Source organism: Euleptes europaea, chromosome 4 (genome assembly GCF_029931775.1).
Source record: "Euleptes europaea isolate rEulEur1 chromosome 4, rEulEur1.hap1, whole genome shotgun sequence".
NCBI classification, from domain to species: Eukaryota; Metazoa; Chordata; class Lepidosauria; order Squamata; family Sphaerodactylidae; genus Euleptes; species Euleptes europaea.
Window position 1 is genome coordinate 108152037 of NC_079315.1, and position 18327 is coordinate 108170363.

Sequence of the window (18327 nt, forward strand, 5' to 3'; positions counted from 1 at the left end):
CCATCCAAGTATTGACCCTGCTTAGCTTCCTACCTCTGATTAGATCAGGCTAGTCTGGGCTACTAGAGCTGCTACTGGTGGTGGTGGAAAGTGCCACCAAGTTGCAGACAATTGACGGCAACCCTGTAGGATTTCCAAAGCAAGAGATGAACAGAGATAGCTTGCCATTGTTCGCCTCTGCCTAGCAACCCTGGACTTCCTTGGTGGACTCCCATCCAAGTACTAACTGGGGACGACCTTGCTTAGCTTCTGATACATGATGAGATCAGGCTAGCCTGGGCCATCCAGGTCAGGGCGGCTGGTACTGGACCCTACTGTTAATTGACAATACCACTGAAGTTCTCCGCCAGTTTAAGGACCACTGTTTTAAAAATAACTGTACTTAGTAGAAGGCAAGGGTTGCATCCACAGATGCCACTCTGCAAGCAGAAGACACTGCTCCTCAGTAGGGTTGCTTATAATGGGCTGATCCAAAGATGCCTTTAAGTGGAGGAACTTCTGCTCAATAGGGTTGCTTATAATGGGCTGGATCCAAAGATGCCTTTGCCAAAGTGGAAGGCATGTCTACTCAATAAGGTTGCTTGTTATAATGAGCTTGATCCAATGGTTCAAGTGGAAGGCTCTTTTGCTTGCTTCGAGGAGATGAACCATTTAGGGAGGTGTCTAGGATCACCTGTTTAGTGGTAACAACAGGAAATAATACATACAAATAATACATTTCCTGAGGGAAAGCAACATGCTGGAAATTATCTGGGTCTTCTTTAACCTGATTCTCAAGCTGTCACAATGGCGGCTTCAAACATATCAAATCCTTTGGAAGTGATTAAGGTATTTAATATCTAAGGCATTTAAGAGATCGAGTGCAGAGTACAATCTCGGGCTCTTTGGCATCACAATAAATAAGTTTGGGGCAGGGGAAATCGTGGTAGGAATTTGAAATTATTTTTTCGCCAGGATGGATTGTGAAGTATAAACTGACGTTTTAATAAAACAATACTTTTTACAAGCAATTGGGGAAAGGATGCTACAGTGCCACAGCTTTCTGGTAAAGGTACTTTTGCATGAATGAGGATGCTTTTCCTTTCGAACACTGTGAACAGACAGCTGCAAATTTTAGCAAAGCCAGCGCTTGGCTGGGCACTCGTTTTTAAATCGAGGTCCACTTTATCAAAGACAAACTGTACGCGAGTTGGTTCTGACACTATCAGATTGCCCTTTGCTGAACGCAGATTGGTCTGGCAGTCAGCAGAGCTCTTCTGGACACCGATAGCACAATCCTAAGTACTACTATATCCTTCCAAGCTCGTAAACATCAATGAACTTAGAAGGATGTCACTGTGAGACTGCATAGCGAAAGAAGCAAGGGTATTTTAAGTTAACTAAGGGCAAAAAAGCACGGTCGCTTTAGCCTCCTTTATTCCCTGTTTCAGCCAGGATTCAGCTGGGATGGAACGCATGCGTTTCGCCGAACGTGCGTTCAATCCTGGCTGAATCCTGGCTGAAACAGGGAATAAAGAAGGCTAAAGTGATTGTGCGTTTTCGCCCTAAGTCTTGTAACAAACCCTCCGGGAAACTTTGGCCTTTAATGCATCTGTTTCCCTTGCAGTCACCCCTCCAACGACTTCGGGTCTTTGTTTTGATTATATGTGCCATTTCTGACTGTTGGAGGTCGCCTTGCTCTCCCCTTGCGGTTCCCCGTGTTTTGCCCGCACTTTCAGGGACCTGATTTATCTCAAATTTGCAAACGCAGGCGAAACGCGGGGAGCCACAAGGGGAGAGCGAGGCGACCTCCAACGGTCGGAAGCGGCACGCATAATCAAAATAAAGACCCGAAGTTGTCAGAGGGGTGATGCGAGGAGAGCAACCATGCCTAAAAGGTCTTTGTCAGCTTGAGAAGCACACTGGGAAGGAGAGGCCGGGGCTGAGCTGAAATTTCTATCAGTTTTGCAAACATCTGCAAAAAAAAGGGGAGGCTGGCGAAGCAGAAGTCCACAGGATTGGGTTGTTGTGCCCCAGCATGATGGGCGGGGGCGCAAGCTGCTCCCTTGCACCTGGGATAGAACTCAGCTGGAGCGTCAGAACTAACCTGGCCATTTGTGTCGATGCGCTAACACTCTCCCCTCCTGGCGCTACTCGGCGCAGCTATGCAATGCAAGGGACTCACCTGTACCAAGGTGAGGACGGGGATGCCAGCAGGCTTGCTAAATTGGTCTCGTGTACTGGCCATGCTACTGCTAGGACTTTGAGTGGGTTTGTGGACATTTAAAATTGCAAGTAGGGATGGAATGCATTGCGAGCTCCCCTTATGCATGCTGAGAAAGCCCACACCGCTCCAGCTGAACAAACATCCGTTTGCCTGGCAGTGACCGCAACGGCATCTTCAGATCTGTGGCAGCAGCAATTAAATGCGCCAGAGGCAGCTTCTTGTGCCAACTCAGTGCCACAGATGCCCATGCTCACCGTTTTAGGCCTGGGAGACCAAAGGTGGGAGCAGTCGAGTAGCCAATGAAAGGGCTGGAACTCCTAGCTACTGCACTTTACGGCTTCCCAAAGGAACAATCAATAGTCAGTTTCAGGCACTTCTTTGTTAATTCCAGAGGAGTGCCTTTTATAGATCAAGCTAGTGCTCGCCAGAGAATCGTTATCCATTCCATTCCTTACTTTAAAGGCATGATACTACTTAAAAGCTACTCATGCACTTGCAAATCCATAAACTACTTCATACAGGCCGGGTTTTCTTTTCTCCCCCTCCCCACAACCCTCTGATATATTAATTCAACTAACAATCGTTCTAAAGGTTAATTCTATGGAGATTCCAGGAAAGCCGAGGTCTGTGACACTGGCGCATTGATTTTTCTAAGGTTAATTTTACAGGCTCGATGCGCCGTTCTCCCCCCGCCCCTCTCGCTTGCCCTAAATTTCTCTGGTTTAACAAGGAATATGTATATTGACGACAATTCACAAACACTCCCAGCCGAACAATCATTTTTCTACCGCCACTTGATAGTCAAAACACGACAAAGACCCACAGACTTGCTCAGAGGTGCCGTCATAGGACATGTCTACGATGAAACACCATTTACACTGGAACTTCAAGGTACAGAAGTGGAGAGAGATTAACAGGGTGGGTGCAAGAAAAACATGCCACAAATAGAAAATAAGGTCAGAACTGGCACTGCCCCAAGCCCTTTTCTTTCTTTTTCTTTTTTTTGGGGGGGGGGATAATTTCAGGGGGGAGACGGTTCTACCGAAAATTGCCTCTTCCGCTGCCTTGCACAGATAAGACTCGCAGCTGCATCCATTTCGTTTCTCATCTTATTTTCTATTCCTAGGGGGTGCTTTCGTTTATTAATAGAAGTGCATAGAAGCCATGGGGGGAGGGGGGTCCATCCACAACACCAAATAAATAAATAAATAAATAAAGTTAAAAAAAAAGGAAAGTCCAACAAAAAACAACCACAAAGAAGAAATGTTAATGCTTCACAAGATCAAAATCGGGACAAAGCTTGATGAGCCAATTAAAAGCAAGCTTTTGGTGAATTATACAGTACCGTAGGAGGGCACTAAGTCTCGGGTATGAATGTCGCCACATATCAACACCTGGCTTCCTAAATGAAGAGTAAAATTACAAAGCTTTCACTTCAATATTGCAGTACCTCCCTTCACCTACTGGCTGTAGAAAATGCGTGGCCTACTTACTATGATCTATATAGAACGTCCTTCCGTCCAAATGTATCCTTTCCTCCCAACCGGGCTGTAATTAAAAAGAACAACAACAGAAAACAAACAAACATCAGCAGCTGGAAATAGCGTTTATCTTTCAAGCAGGCAACATCCCTGCCCTCCCCCCCTTTCTAGGGTTGCCAACGTCCAGGTAGTAGCTGGAGAACTCCCGCTATTACAACTGATCTCCAGCCCCTCCCCAAACCCCGCCCTCCTCAGGCTCCACCCCAAAAATCTCCCACTGGTGGCAAGAGGGACCTGGCAACCCTACTCCTTTCCTGTATTATGCTTGTTTCAAAATTGAACAGAAGAAGAGTTGGTTTTTATATGCCGACTTTGTCTACCTTTCAAGGAGAATCAAAGCGACTTACAATATCCTTCCCTTCCTCTCCCAACAGACACTTTGTGAGGTAGGCAGGGCTGAGAGTGTTCGGAGAGAACTGTGACTAGCCCAAGGTCACCCAGCTGGCAGCAGAAGAGCTAGTTTTGAATCCGGTAGCACCTCAATGATCGACAAGATTTTCAGGGTACTGCAACTGATCTCCAGGTGACAGAGATCAGCCCACCTGGAGAAAATGGTGGCTTTGTAAGGTGGGCTCTATGGCATCATACCCTGCTGAGGTCCCTCCCCTCCCAAGCCCCACCCTCTACAGGCTCCACTCTCAAAATCTCCAGGTATTTACCAACCTGGAGCTGGCAACCCTATTACAGCTGCAAGTTGTATGAAGAGGACTTCTCCCCAATCAGCTAGGTTGAGAAAGTCCTCTGCTTCAGAGGCTGGAGGCAGCTGACCGTTCTCAGGGGCTAAGGTGAGCCAATGATCTGACCAAAAGTTAGGAGCTCTTGTGTGTGTGTGTGTGTGTGTGTGTGTGTATGTGTGTGTGTGTGAGTGTGTTGTGTTATGTGCCATCAAGTCATTTCTGGCTTATGGCAACCCTATGAATTAATGACTTCCAAAATGTCTTAGCAGCCTTGCTCAGGATTTACAAACTGAAGGCTGTGGCTTCCTTTGTTGAGTCAACCAGTATCACGTTGGGTCTTCCTCTTTTCCTTCTGCCTTCAACTTTTCCTAGCATGGTTGTCTTTTCCAGTGAGCCTTGTTGCCTCTTGATGTCACCATTATCGTATAGGTTCTTATAGAGCCCCTAAACCACAGCTTTGTACCAATGGATGGCCATGTTGAAATGTTCTTCTCTTTTTCCATAAGGCAAGCATAATATGTGAAAGCAGCGTCAGAACCAACCGTCTGCAGCAACGAGACAGCCTCTCGTCGTTTATCCTGAGGAAAATGCAAAGCAATTGGGCCTTTGGGCTCCATAAGTACAACCTTCCTAGATGTCAGCCTGCCTCTCAGAGGGGATTTACTTTTGGTCCCAAAATGCAAAGCTTTCATTTACATATGTAAATTAGCCCACAAAGCAGGCAATCCACTTGTCCTGCAAAAGAAAGCTCAAATATTAAGCTGGATTTGGGAAAACCTATGAAACAAACTCAAAGCGATATCCGCGCACACACACACAATCTACAAGCTGATAATGCACGACAAAATTAGCAGTGTTCCCTGTTGACATGTGGCCGTTCCTTCTCTGCTCTGATTAAACCTTTGTTGCTTGGTTCTGTTTTGGTAGCAACTATCTGAAAGCATCCGAAATCCGGAGCCAGCTTGAAAAGCACTTGCTGTGCTTTGACCTTCAGCTCTGTCATATCTTGTAGACCACAGTTAAATGTTAGCCTGGAGAGAAGACTGAGAGGTGATATGATAACCATCTTCAAGTACTTGAAGGGCTGTCATATAGAGGAGGGTGCCGAGTCGTTTTCTGTTGCCCCAGAGGGTCGGATCAGAACCAACGGGTTGCAATTATATCAAAAGAGTTTCCATCTAGACATTAGGAAGAACTTTCTAACAGTTAGAGCAGTTCCTCAGTGGAACAGGCTTCCTCGAGAGGTGGTAAGTGCTTCTTCCCTGGAGGTTTTAAAGCAGAGGCTAGATGGCCATCTGTCAGCAATGCTGATTCTATGACCTTGGGCAGTTCATGGGAGGGAGGGCATCTTGGCCATCTTCTGGGCATGGAGTGACAGGGGGTCACAGGGGGTGTGGCGGAGGGAGGGAGTTGTGAATTTCCTGCATTGTGCAGGGGGTTGGACTAGATGACCTTGGTGGTCCCTTCCAACTCTATGATTCTATGAAACGGGGAGCAGGGGGAGGCTTCATGGTCAAGCTGTGGAGGAGGTGACCAGTTCAGAAGCCCTGCTCCGGGAAATTATCATCCCTGTTCACAGTGAAGCTTTGTATCTCTACGAAGCAAAAAATATGTCAACCAGCAAACAACGATCAACTCCCACAGATACAGTTTGCATGAGTGCGAACATATAAACATTAATTCTTACAGGAAGAGGGCCCAAGTCGTTTGGGTTTAAAGCCGCTTTCGATCTCAGGTGGACCGGGAATTTTAGTCGTGGATCTTCCTGTAAAGACAAGCACACTGCCATAAGAACAGGACTCCCAAAGCTACATGAGCCCACGTCATATTTACACCAATGCCAAGAGACTGTCACAATCAATGCCATGTCACCGGCCCCGTTCTTCACTTCCAGGAAGCAGCTGGGATACTGAACCTTGTAGCAAAATGTCGGCATTAATCTGTTTTTGCAGCCTAACAAAAACAAGGTGTGCAACTGTTTTATAAAGGGATTTTTGGGAAAGGGGAACTATGTCAAACATTTTGAAGAAATATGTGACTGATTTAATACTCCCACTGCTCCAGATCACCAGATTAGCGTCCGCCGCTCATGCGGAGGAGTGGGGAATCAAACCCAGTTCTCCAGGTCAGAGTCCACTGCTCCAAACCACTGTTCTTAACCACTATACCATGCTGGATTAAACAAGGATGAATGCTTTCAAACAATTCATGGGAACCATGCTTAAGTTAAGTTATGGAACCCCAGTTAATTAAAACTTCAGATCCCTAAGTAACCACAGTTAACAGTGTAATCCTAGACTGAGTTACACCCTGACAGCCAGCGTGGCGTGGTGGTTAAGAGCGGCAGACTCTAATCTGGAGAACTGGGTTCAATTCCTTACTCCTCCATATGAAGCCTCTTGGGTGACCTTGGGCCAGTCACAGTTTTCTCAGAACTCTCTCAGCCCCACCTACCTCACAAGGTGCCTGGTGTGGGAAGGGGAAGGGAAGGCAATTGTAAGCTGCTTTGAGACTCCTTAAAGGTAGAGAAAAGTGGGGTATAAAAACCAACTCTTCTTCTTCTTCTACACACATTAATGTCAGTGTACTTAGAAGAGTGCAACTCTGCTTAAGAATGCACCATTAGCGGAGTGGTTCGCATTCAGGCAGTCGCCCTTACTATGGCTTTGTATTAAACTTGAATATTTTCTCTCTGACAAGGATCATCAAACAATACGGCTGCTTGCTAGATTTTGTACCCAAGTTTGTAATTTTAGAAAAAGTAAAAAGGGCCTTTTGACATAAAGAGTGCTACGTGAGAGCTTCAAAACTGATAAAAGGAAGTATTTCTTCATGCAACACATAGTTAAATGGTGGAACTCCCTGCCCCGAGATGTGGTGATGGCTGCCAACTTGGAAGGCTTTAAGAGGGGAGTGGACAGGTTCATGGAGGAGAGGGCTATTCATGGCTAGTAGTTAAAACTGATACTAGTCATGATGCATACCTATTCTCTCCAGGATTAGAGGAGCATGCCTATTATATTGGGTGCTTTGGAACACGGGCAGGACAATGCTGCTGCAGTGGTCTTGTTTGTGGGCTTCCCAGAGGCTTCTGTTTGGCCACTATGTGGACAGACTGCTGGACTTGATGGGCCTTGGTCTGATCCAGCATGGCCTTTCTTATGTTCTTATGTTGATAGAGTTTTAAAGTTTCTGGGTAGGATTTAAATTTTTAGTATTTGTCAAGGAGAATTTCAAATTGTAAATTTGTTTATAGGTTTATGTTTACCCTGTAGGTTGTGTTTGGTATATACCATGCTTGTTGGCAGTTGCTACATGAGTTTGGTTGCATACTGATCTTATTCCTTTTGTTTATTCCCTGTACCTGTTTTTGTGCTGGTCGTGGACAGTAATGAAATTTTAATGTAATGTTGTATGGCTTTGTGTGATGTCTGAACCGAGACAGAGTTGTGAAAAGATACACATGTAGCTGCCTCATACTGAATCAAATCCTTGGTCCATCAAAGTCAGTATTGTCTCCTCAGACGGGCAGCAGCTCTCTAGGGTCTCAGGCAGGGGTCTTTCACATCACCTTCCTGCCAAGTCCCTTTAACTGGAGATGCCGGGGATTGAACCTGGGACTTTCTGCATGTCGAGCAGAGGAACTACCACTGAGCCACAGCCCCTCCCCTCAGGGCAGTGTACATAACTCTCCTTTCCCCACACAACAGTTCTGTGAGGTAAGTTAGGCTGGGATACTCAGGTTCTAGTCTAGATGGCCTCAAATGATGGCAGTTCCACAACCATGGTCCAGCTGCATCGATCCCAACATCTCCCCGCTAAATATTTGGCACACAGGCTGGTGCTGATATAAGCAGATCCCCGGAGGCTGGAAAGCCTTGAATGATGGTATGCAGGCAAGTCAAGGCCGGCTCCTCTCCTAACATGCCTCTCTTCCCGTCTCTGTGCTTCATCGCAGCTGTGTACAGTAGCATTAAATCGGATTTTATATAAAGTTCCTGCAAGGCATGACCAATGTACACTCAGCTCTGGTGCACAAATATCTGGGGAAATAAACAAGGCCAGGGAAGCCAATAACTCGAGAATATTTGGAAGAATGAGAATGAATTGCTTTCTCGGCTGTGACCTCTAAAGAGATTACATTAAAGGACAGTGCGGAAGAAGCAACCTTTAAAAAGTGTAACCTGTCAACAACAGATGGTGCGGTTATTGGCCTGGATTTACCATCATCCTTCCAGAGTAAAGCTTACTTCCGCCATTTGAGATTTCTGATATATATCTAGGTACATGGCAGTTCAGTGTTCACCTTTCCCCATCAGCAATGAACACTTTTGCTGGTTAGATTTTTTTGGTTGTATCTCTAACAGCCAGGCCTGATTCAGAGCTGGGTATGCCGAAGCACACTGGCTTTGCCAGCCAGAGATGTGCCCAGGTACGCGTGGGATGCTAGCATCACTCTGCAACAGCTTCAAGCCCTTAGCTCTCTCCTTCCCTGGCTACCTCTCTCTCTGATCCACCTTTTCTGGTTTCTCAGCTATGCTTGCTGGCTATCAGACCCCCCCCCCCCAATCTGAGTCCTCTACCCTGGCCTTGTTTTGTCTGCCTAGGACCAGGTCTTAAGAACATAAGAACAGCCCTGTTGGATCAGACCAAGGCCCATCAAGTCCAGCAGTCTGTTCACACAGTGGCCAACCAGGTGCCTCTAGGAAGCCCCCAAACAAGACGACTGCAGCAGCATTCTTCTGCCTCTGTTCCACAGCACCTAACATAGTAAGCATGCTCCTCTGATCCTGGAGAGAATAGGTATGCATCATGACTAGTATTCAGTCTTGGGATGCTAATGGATCCACTGTTGTACATGGAACTTTAGACCTTGAGCACTTTCCACTAAATCCACTGAACAAAAATGTTCAGGGCAGCTGTCAAGCCCGTAGGATTTTCCAAGCAAGAGATGTTCAGAGGTGGTTTGCCATTGCCTGAACATAAGAAAGGCCCTGCTGGATCAGACCAAGGTCCTCAAGTCCAGCAGTCTGTTCACACAGTGGCCAACCAGGCGCCTCTAGGAAGCCCCCAAGCAAGACGACTGCAGCAGCACCATCCTGCCTGTGTTCCACAGCACCCAAGGTAACAGGCATGCTCCTCTGATCCTGGAGAGAATAGGTGTGCATCATTACTAGTACCCATTTTTACTAATAGCCATGGATACCCCTCTCCTCCATGAACATGTCCACTCCCCTCTTAAAGCTTTCCAAGTTGGCAGCCACCACCACATCCTGTGGCAGAGAGTTCCACAATTTCTATGTCACACTCCTGATATTCCTTGGAGGTTTCCTGTCCAAATACTTGGCAGGGCCAACCCCGCTTAGCTTCTGAGATTTGATGAGATTGGGCTAGCCTGGGCTATCCAGGTTAAGGCAGTGCCCCATAGGCTCTACATACTCTAAGGACCTCCCCCACATCTCACAGTTCTGCAAATTCCTCTCTTTTGATGCCTGGCCAAGTTCAAGCTGGATCATCTCATTTTGGCAGAGGCAGCCACATACATGTCTCCCTGTGTCACCTGGCATACTGATGTTCGATGATGGGCTTACAATGGTCTTCCCTCAGAGGAAGGAAAGGGTTAAGAGGAGGAGGGAAAAGTTAAATGCCTTCTCCCCTTGCACCTCACCCCCACACACACACACTTGAAAAGGCAGCCCCAGTAGCTGCACTCTGAAAAAGGGATCTTTGAAAACGATCACAGAGTTTGAGCCCCCATTATGGAGGAGGAGGAGGAGGAGAAGAAGAAGAAGTAGTAGAAGTAGAAGAAGTAGAAGAAGAAGAAGAAGAAGAGTTCATTTTTATATGCCGACTTTCTCTGCCACTTAAGGGGGAATCAAACCAGCTTACAATCACCTTCACTTCCCGTCCCCACAACAGACACCCTGTGAGGTGGGTGGGGCTGAGAGAGCTGTGACTCGCCCAAGGTCACCCAGCTGGCTTTGTGTGTAGGAGCAGGGAAACCAACCCAGTTCACGAGGTTAGCCTCCGCTGCTCATGTGGAGGAGTGGAGAATTAAACCTGGTTCTCCAGATCAGACTCCACCGCTCCAAACCACCGTTCTTAACCACTACACCACGCTGGCTCAGTACAGAAAAGCTGCAGGTCTTGTGGTCCTTGAACCCTTTCTAGTCTACAATTCTAGGTAACGACGACAGGAGATGAATTCGGCTTACCCATGTGGTGGTCTTTGAGTTATGATCGATGAAGAAAGGTCTGCCGTTGGGTGCTATTCGCATCTCCCAGCCAGGGGGCAAGAAGCTTTGCGTCAATTTGTGCTGCGGTTTCGGAGAGTTGTACGGCGAAGGCTGAGGGGATTGTGGGTTGGAGAGGGTGTCCTTCACAGCTCTTCGTATAGGAGAGTCCTTGGCGCCCTGTGGAAAGGAGCGGTGCGTTAAGAATTACAAATGTCGCCTGATGTCACGATGCGAGTGATAATTTCGTGTAGCCTGGTTTATACAGATCTTCAAGTGGGATATAGGACCGAACAAGAAACGTTATCTCTGATCACTAGTTTGCCTGGAAATTAGCTTCTGTTTTTTGGCTAATGATGCACATACCACATGTACACAAGTGTGTATATGCACACACTTGGTGCATGGCTATGGTGGACTCTAGCCTCAATACAGTTCGGTAGCTTGTTCCCACAACTTTTATGTTGCTCCAGAAGCTCGAACCAGAACCAACGGGTTGAAATTAAATCCAAAGAGTTTCCATCTAGAATCTAGACTCTAATATCTAAACTCTAGATATTAGGAAGAATTTTCTTACAGTTAGTACAGTTTCTCAGTGGAACAGGCTTTCTCGGGAGGTGGTAAGAGCTCCTTCCCTGGAGGTTTTTAAGCAGAGGCTAGATGGCCATCTGTCGGCAATGCTGATTCTATGACCTTATGCAGATGGTGAGAGGGAGGGCATCTTGGCCATCTTCTGGGCATGGAGTAGGGTTCACTGGGTGTGTGTGGGGGGAGTAGTTGTGAATTTCCTGCATTGTGCAGGGGGTTGGACTAGATTACCTGGTGTTCCCTTCCAACTCTATGATTCTATGATTCTCAGCAGGTTTGCCTGAAAGTGAACAAGTTGGCCACACCCCACCTTCTGCTCAGTCCAGGAAGTGTTACTATTCAGAAGACCCATCGAGGTCCAGCTACCCTTCCCCTGGATGAAATCCCGTCCTACTGAAGCCCACTACATCTAGATTTCAGAGCAACGGAGCAGCAGGTTGTCTTTCCTTAAGTACTATAAAGCTTCAGTAGATTAATGCAATTTTAACTGAGAGACAAGAAGATGAAACAGGAGAGAGGGGTATAGCTTAAAGGAGGCCAAGGTAGGTAGAGGAGTCCATGGCACCAGTTCTTCCTGGAACCCACCATTATTTCCTCCCCTTTCTTCACCATCTCTCAGGAGCCACACAACAAACCATTCACAGATCACAAAAACACTTGGTACAGTTATCGGGAGGACAGACAAGCTAGAGAAGCAAGAGTGGGGAAGAAGAGTGCGAGATGTAAGAAGGGATTGGAAATGGAAGCAGAGGACGAGACCTATCGATAGTGATAAGGAAGGATACCCGGGAGTGTACTCATCGCAAACACAGTTGAGGACTGTAGCACACGCTTCTGTGTGTGCATTTAAAGTGAGGACCACACGTGTCACACACCTCAATTGCTTTTTTGGATGTACTAATGCAGCAGAGGATAAGGTTTTCTTTTTGCCATGAAGTCACAGCTGACTTATGGCATCCCTGTACAGTTTTCAAGTCAAGGGACGTTTGGAGGTGGTTTGCCATCGCCTGCCTCCGCGTCCCCATCTCTGTATTCCTTGGAGGTCTCCAATCCAAATACTAGCCAGGGTCAGGGCTGAGAGTATGTGACTGGCCCAAAATCACCCAGCAGGCTTCCATGGCGCAAGTGGGGGTTTGAACCTGGATTTCCCAGATCCTAGTCCAACACCCTTAACCACTACAGCACACTGGCTCTCTGAGGATGAGGTAGACTTGATACAATAGAGAGAGGTAATTTGGCTGTAATAAGGGCCTGTGGTCTTAGGCCCAGCGCTTGAAAACGAAGACCAGGTTATGTATTTCTATGGAGCCACATGGCTCAATGGTTAGTGGGTGTCTGACGAGGATCTGGGAGAAGTAGGTTCAAATCCCCACTCTGCCATGGAAGCCTGCTGGTTGACCTTGGGTCTGTTGCTGCTGTTTTTTTTTTTAATTAACCCACCTCACAGGGTTTTATTATTATCTTTATTTAATTCATTTACACCCAGCCTTTCACCCCAACGGAGACCCAAAGTGGCTCACATAATTCTCCTCTCCTCCGTTTTATCCTCACAACAATCCTGTGAGGGAGGTTAGGCTGAGAGAATGTGACTGGCCCAAGGTCAACCAGCAAGCTTCCATGGCGCGAGTTTGTTGTTGTTGTAAGCTGCTTTGAGCACCCCTTGGGGATAGGGTTGCCAGCCTCCAGGTAGCTGGAGATCTCCTGCTATTACAACTGATCTCCAGGCGATAGAGATCAGTTCAACGGGAGAAAATGGCCGCTTTGGCCATTGGACTCTATGGCATTGAAGTCCCCCCCTCTCCAAATCAGGCCCTCCTCAGGCTCCCCCCCAATCTCCAGGTATTTCCCAACCTGGAGCTGGCACCCCTACTTGGGAAGAACAGCAGGATCTAAATTTAAAAAATGAACAAAATAAATAAAATATGGATATAATTGTGTCCACTTTGGGGTTGTTTGAAAGATTTGTTTCCCATCAGATTGCTATTTATGTAATTATTCCAAGTATTTGAAATATCAAACGGAGGAGTATGCTGGTATATTTGACTTTGATACTATTGGCTGGCATATTTTCCCATTCCAATTTATTGCAATGATTCGAAACATGAAATTTAATTTATTGTTGAGTTTCAGTATCTGGTGCCCTGCCTCTCTGTCCTCATACTGCCTCACCAACTGTTTCTTCCTGTTTCAATTTCTGCTTCATTCATGGTGATTATTAATTTACTCAAGGTTCAACTATTTAATTACTAAAAAGTAATAAATATTCAGTGCTTCTCCCCCTCTCCTCCCCAGCTATCACAAATTTGACTTCACAATATATATGATGATACAAACAATACACATGTGATTTCTTTGAAATGAATGCACAGCATGTGAAAGGATGTAGGAAGAAAGGGCAGGAGAGCAGGAGAAGGGGGGACTTACAAAAAGACTGATCTAGACAGCAGCAAGGCTTGCTATGGGGCATGCAATAAATCCAAAGAACATTCTCATATGCATTTCTACAGGGGGAGCTCATTGCAGTCTCTTAAGAGGACCTCTTTTCAGTGGGGAAATTTCTCCCAGCACAGGAAAGGTTTTCAACAAGGCAGAACATCTTCTTATGCAGAAACAGAAGCATTTCATACTGAAGATGCTTAATTAGCCGGTTGCCCTGACTTGGATAGGCCAGGCTATCCTGATTCCATGAGATCCTGGAAGTTAAGCAGGGTTGGCCCTGGCTAGTATTTGGATGGAAGACCTCCAAGGAATACCAGGGGTGTGATGCAGAGGCACGCAATGGCAAACCACCTCTGATCATCTCTTGCCTAGAAAACCCTACAAGGCTGCCATAGGTCAGCTGAGACTTAACTGCACTATCCACCATCACGGAAAGCCAGTTATATTCGAGATACCTAAATTTATAGACAGCTAGGCTTGAAATGTTCAGCTCCCTTCTTTTGAGTTTTCAGCAAAAAACACACAAAAACACTCCAAGTTAAAACACACACACACACACACACAAGTAAAACATTAGCAATGAAGATTATAGGTCCCACACTCCTGGTTTTAGCTTCACATACCAAAATGAGAGAAATTCTACTGAAAACAGAAAACCCATTGAAAAGAGAAAGCCACCAAATCTGAAACGTGTCGTTCACCTGTCAAACTTCACGGCCACCCTCTGAGCAGCTCTATGAATATTTCTAAATCAATGCTATTACAAGATTTGAACTAATAATGGCCACACACCTCTGTTACAAACGTACGCGGAGAGTGAAAGATAATAAACAGGAAAGAGGACAGGATAACAATCTTACAAGCTCTTAAGCGTGAGAGTCGGACAGAACAACAGAGCATTGCCATGGGTCAAAATAAAGATAGCTGAGCATAATTATAGAGAGGGGTGTGGTTTTTACACAGCAAGAAGGGACGATTGCAAACAGAGCCGGTTCTCAAGTATTTTGTTGGCCCTCCCGGACCCAGCCGGTGGCGGCAGGAACCCAAGAAGGGGTGCTAATCTCCAACCACGCCACCGGCAGCTGGGAGCCAGGCAATATCCTGCGGAGCATCAGGATGCTCCGAGGAGCATCACCTCGAATCCTTGTGGTGCACCGAGCCCCCGCTTGCCTGTCTCGGGTGGAGAACCGGGCCCTGCTTGCAAAAGGACAACACGCCAGCCAGAAAATGGAAACGAAGGTGCAGAGGGACCGGAAAGATGAAAGGGATGGAAATCCAGGAGGAAGGTGAGCCTTGCTTGTTGGGAGGAGAAACATTTCTCACCTCTAGTGGCGCAGATAAGGTTACTGTGGGAGTACTGAGGCTACGAGGACGTCTTATCTGAGGCTCGCTTAGGTGGTTGCTACTGTTTGACGTCGACCCCGTTGCACCGTCTTCGGCGAGCTATTTTGAGGCAAACCACAAGTTAGCGACGCGCTTTTCGGCAGCAGGGCTCTGTCACGGTAAAATATCTCCAAATGGTACAGCACAGTTGATTACAAAACAAGTTAACGTTTTCAATACCATGTTCCTGCCTAGAAACAACATTCACTGTCCCATAGACAATTTTTTAAAAAACTACATTCTCAATACATTCAAAAATGTTTGTTTAGCATTATGGGGTTTTTTTTCTTTAAAGGGTCTGCGGTGAAGCATCAAAGAGGGTGGTTGACCTATTGCTACTTTTACCAAGATTCCCAAAGGCAGATTTAGGACCAGTTTATATATTATCAGGAAGGAAAAGAAGAAACACGAATGACACGCTTTTTCTGTAACGGGTCTACTGAGTATCAGTTGCTTGTTAGAAACCAGGAAGTTTGGGTCCGGGCGCACTCTTAGGTAGCCAGGAAGCACTCTGTGTACCCCCACCCAAACTTCTGTGCAAGTCAATATAATAGTGGCTACACTTCACTTCCTGGCAGCGCCCTCTTTTTTTTGCAGCAGCAGCAGCAGCAGAGGAGAAGAAAGCCCTCTCCGCTACTAGTGGAAGAGATCAGGTGCTGCTACAAAGTGAGTAGGTAGAAGGGATTTCTCATGGGCATTTTGACAACGTTTACGTGCTACAGCTTCCCAGAGATTTTGGAAAGCACAATCGTTCTGGTGTGAACCCAGTTCTTGGTTGTACACACTGTGTTGACCTCTCAGGAGAGACTCCTCCCCCCTCCCCCAGTTACAAAACCCCTAACAGCCAATTGCCTAAAAATCATTGTAGGTTACATGAAACTGCCTTACTCTTAAGTCAACCCATTGATTCATCAGTACTGTCAACTCTTATCAATTGCTCCCTAGGATCTCAGGCAGAGAAAGGTCTTCCCAATACCAGTGACCTGAGATTGTCTTCACTGGACATGCCAGGTATTGTAACTGGTGTCTTCTGTATGCAAAGCACACACTCTCAGAGCATTCCTGAGAGGAATGCCTGCGCCGGGCTTAGGAGGCAACCCAGCAGCGTTGCCTCCTAAAGAGGTTTTGGCACCGCTGAAACCTCTACCCGGTGCAAAAAAACCATGCAACCCTATGAGGGTTTCACGGGAGATACACCAGCAAAAATCTGGCGTATCTCAACAACAACAAAATGTTGGCCCCGCCCCCCGGCCGGCGCCATTACGCCCCTGGGAACGCCTCCCAGGGTGCCGGAATGTCTCCTGGGGTGCCGCCACGGCCTGTGCCGGCGTCTGATGGGAGGCTGCGGTGGCAGCCGGGCCCAGCGCTGCCGCAGCAGAAGCCAGGGACCAGCAGCCGGGCCTGCACGCCAGCGCTGGGGCCACTCACGCCGGCGTGCGCCTTCCAGCTGCCAGCAGGGTGGGCCCCTGTGCCGGCAGAGGCCTTCGGCAGCCTCCTAAGGCCTTGCTTCCAGATTCCTCTATAGAGAACTGCTGCTCAATGCTCCTTATTATTGCATTGCTACTTTCCTGCCTTGGGTCTAGTCGGCTCATGTACCCCATTTCACTTGGTTTCTTGCATGTTGACTTGTGGCTTAATTTATCATTGGCACTTATGCTAAGCACACATGAACACACAAGAAACTGCCATACCCTTGGTCCATCAAGGTCAGTATTGTCTACTCAGCTAGTAGCTCTCCAGGGTCTCAAGTCTTTTACATTACCTACTGCTTGGTCCTTTTAACTGGAGATGCTAGGGATTGAACCTGGGACCTTCTGCATGCCAAGCAGATGCTCTTCCACTGAGCCATGCCCCCTCCCTTCTGAAACCTACTTCAAAATGTGCTTTTAGATCCTGGTTTACCGGAAACACTGATTAGCCTTAAGTGGGGTGCCGCTGAACTATGGTGCCAGGGCACATTGTTTGGGGGGGGGGGCGCTGCATGGGAAATGCAAGCATTCCTGGGACTGGCTTTTTGACTACAATTAATGACAGGCAAGGATACGCTTGTGTGGATCCACAGAGAAAATTCATGATATTCTACCAACTGGAGCTTCATTTAGGGAAATGTAAACAGCCAGCTGTGTCCTTCATCCCGTTACCTCTTAGCACACCATCAGATTGCATTGGCACACATTTTCCCCTTAATAATAAGGAAATGAAGGGTGGATGTGTGTCACCATGTGGACCTGATAGGTTTGGGATGCAGAGTGAAATTGACATGGGCGTGTGCAACTCAACTAAAGCTGATCCTGCATTAGTCAATATACTTCTTTTCAATTAAAATAAGTTATTTCCCCCAAAAAACAGACTTCCCCCAAGAAGAAGAAGAGTTGGTTTTTATACCCCGCTTTTTCTGTAAGGAGTCTCAAAGTGGATTACAATCACTTACCCTTCCTCTCTCCACAACAGAAACCTTGTGAGGTTGGTGGGGCAGAGAGAGTTCTGAGAGAACTGTGACTGGCCCAAGCTCACCCAGCAGGCTTCATGTGTAGGAGTGGAGAATCAAACCCAGCACTCCAGATTAGAGTCTGCTGCTCATGTGGAGGAGTGGGGAATCAAACCTGGTTCTCCAGATTAGAGTCCGCCGCTCCTAACCACTACGCCATGCTTCTTCTGAAACCCACCGGACAACTGTGCAATGGAAGCCTCAAAATGCTCTTATAGTTTTCTCCAGCCAGCAAACGCCGTACCTGCATGATGGGCCGAGTCCAAGTTGTGGTTCGATTGTTATGATTGACGTAATAAGTACGCCCCTTTGCATCTTTCCTTTCTTCCCAGCCCGAAGGTAAGCCCGGTGTAGTGTGCACATAGGCCACTGATGGCTGTTTATGCAAGAAATTACCAGAGTGTTATTTTTGTGCCAGTTTGTCATTTTCACAAAACAAATACTTCCAGCAGTACAGAGGGGAGATGTTGCGCCTGCTCACCACTTCCACTAACGCAGGCTCAGATACGTTCGATTCGGTTCCATCCTCTGGAGCATGGCTGCAAAGCTACAGCCCTCCTGGTTTGAAAGTTCAGCTAAATTGCAAAGCAACTAAATCAACAGGCACTAGAAACACTGTGGTATGACGGAAGGACCTTTTTATTAAACCCTTGCTTAATTTGCAAACGTCTACATCAAAGAACAGGAACAGCCAAAAGAGTATAGACCGCTACGAGCATCAGGTGCGAACTCTCTTACTGTCACTGAGGAGCTGTGCTTCTTAGCAACAATG

The 18327-nt window shown here is 46.9% G+C and overlaps 1 protein-coding gene across 8 annotated transcripts in view; it reads right to left on the reverse strand.

Annotated features, from left to right (window-relative positions):
- Positions 1–18327, reverse strand: part of NEDD4L (NEDD4 like E3 ubiquitin protein ligase) — a 321176-nt gene that overhangs the window by 38836 nt on the left and 264013 nt on the right. For 4 of the 8 annotated variants that reach the window (XM_056847914.1, XM_056847913.1, XM_056847908.1 and 1 more), the window contains 5 exons: positions 17800–17931; positions 15008–15127; positions 10640–10837; positions 6112–6189; positions 3700–3754 (listed from right to left, as the gene is read on the reverse strand). In XM_056847914.1, the coding sequence (XP_056703892.1) occupies positions 3700–3754; positions 6112–6189; positions 10640–10837; positions 15008–15127; positions 17800–17931 (583 nt within the window). Of the gene's footprint in view, positions 1–3551; positions 3609–3699; positions 3755–6111; positions 6190–10639; positions 10838–15007; positions 15128–17799; positions 17932–18327 lie in introns of all 8 variants that reach the window. The other 4 variants (XM_056847912.1, XM_056847906.1, XM_056847909.1 and 1 more) reach the window with 2 other exon arrangements.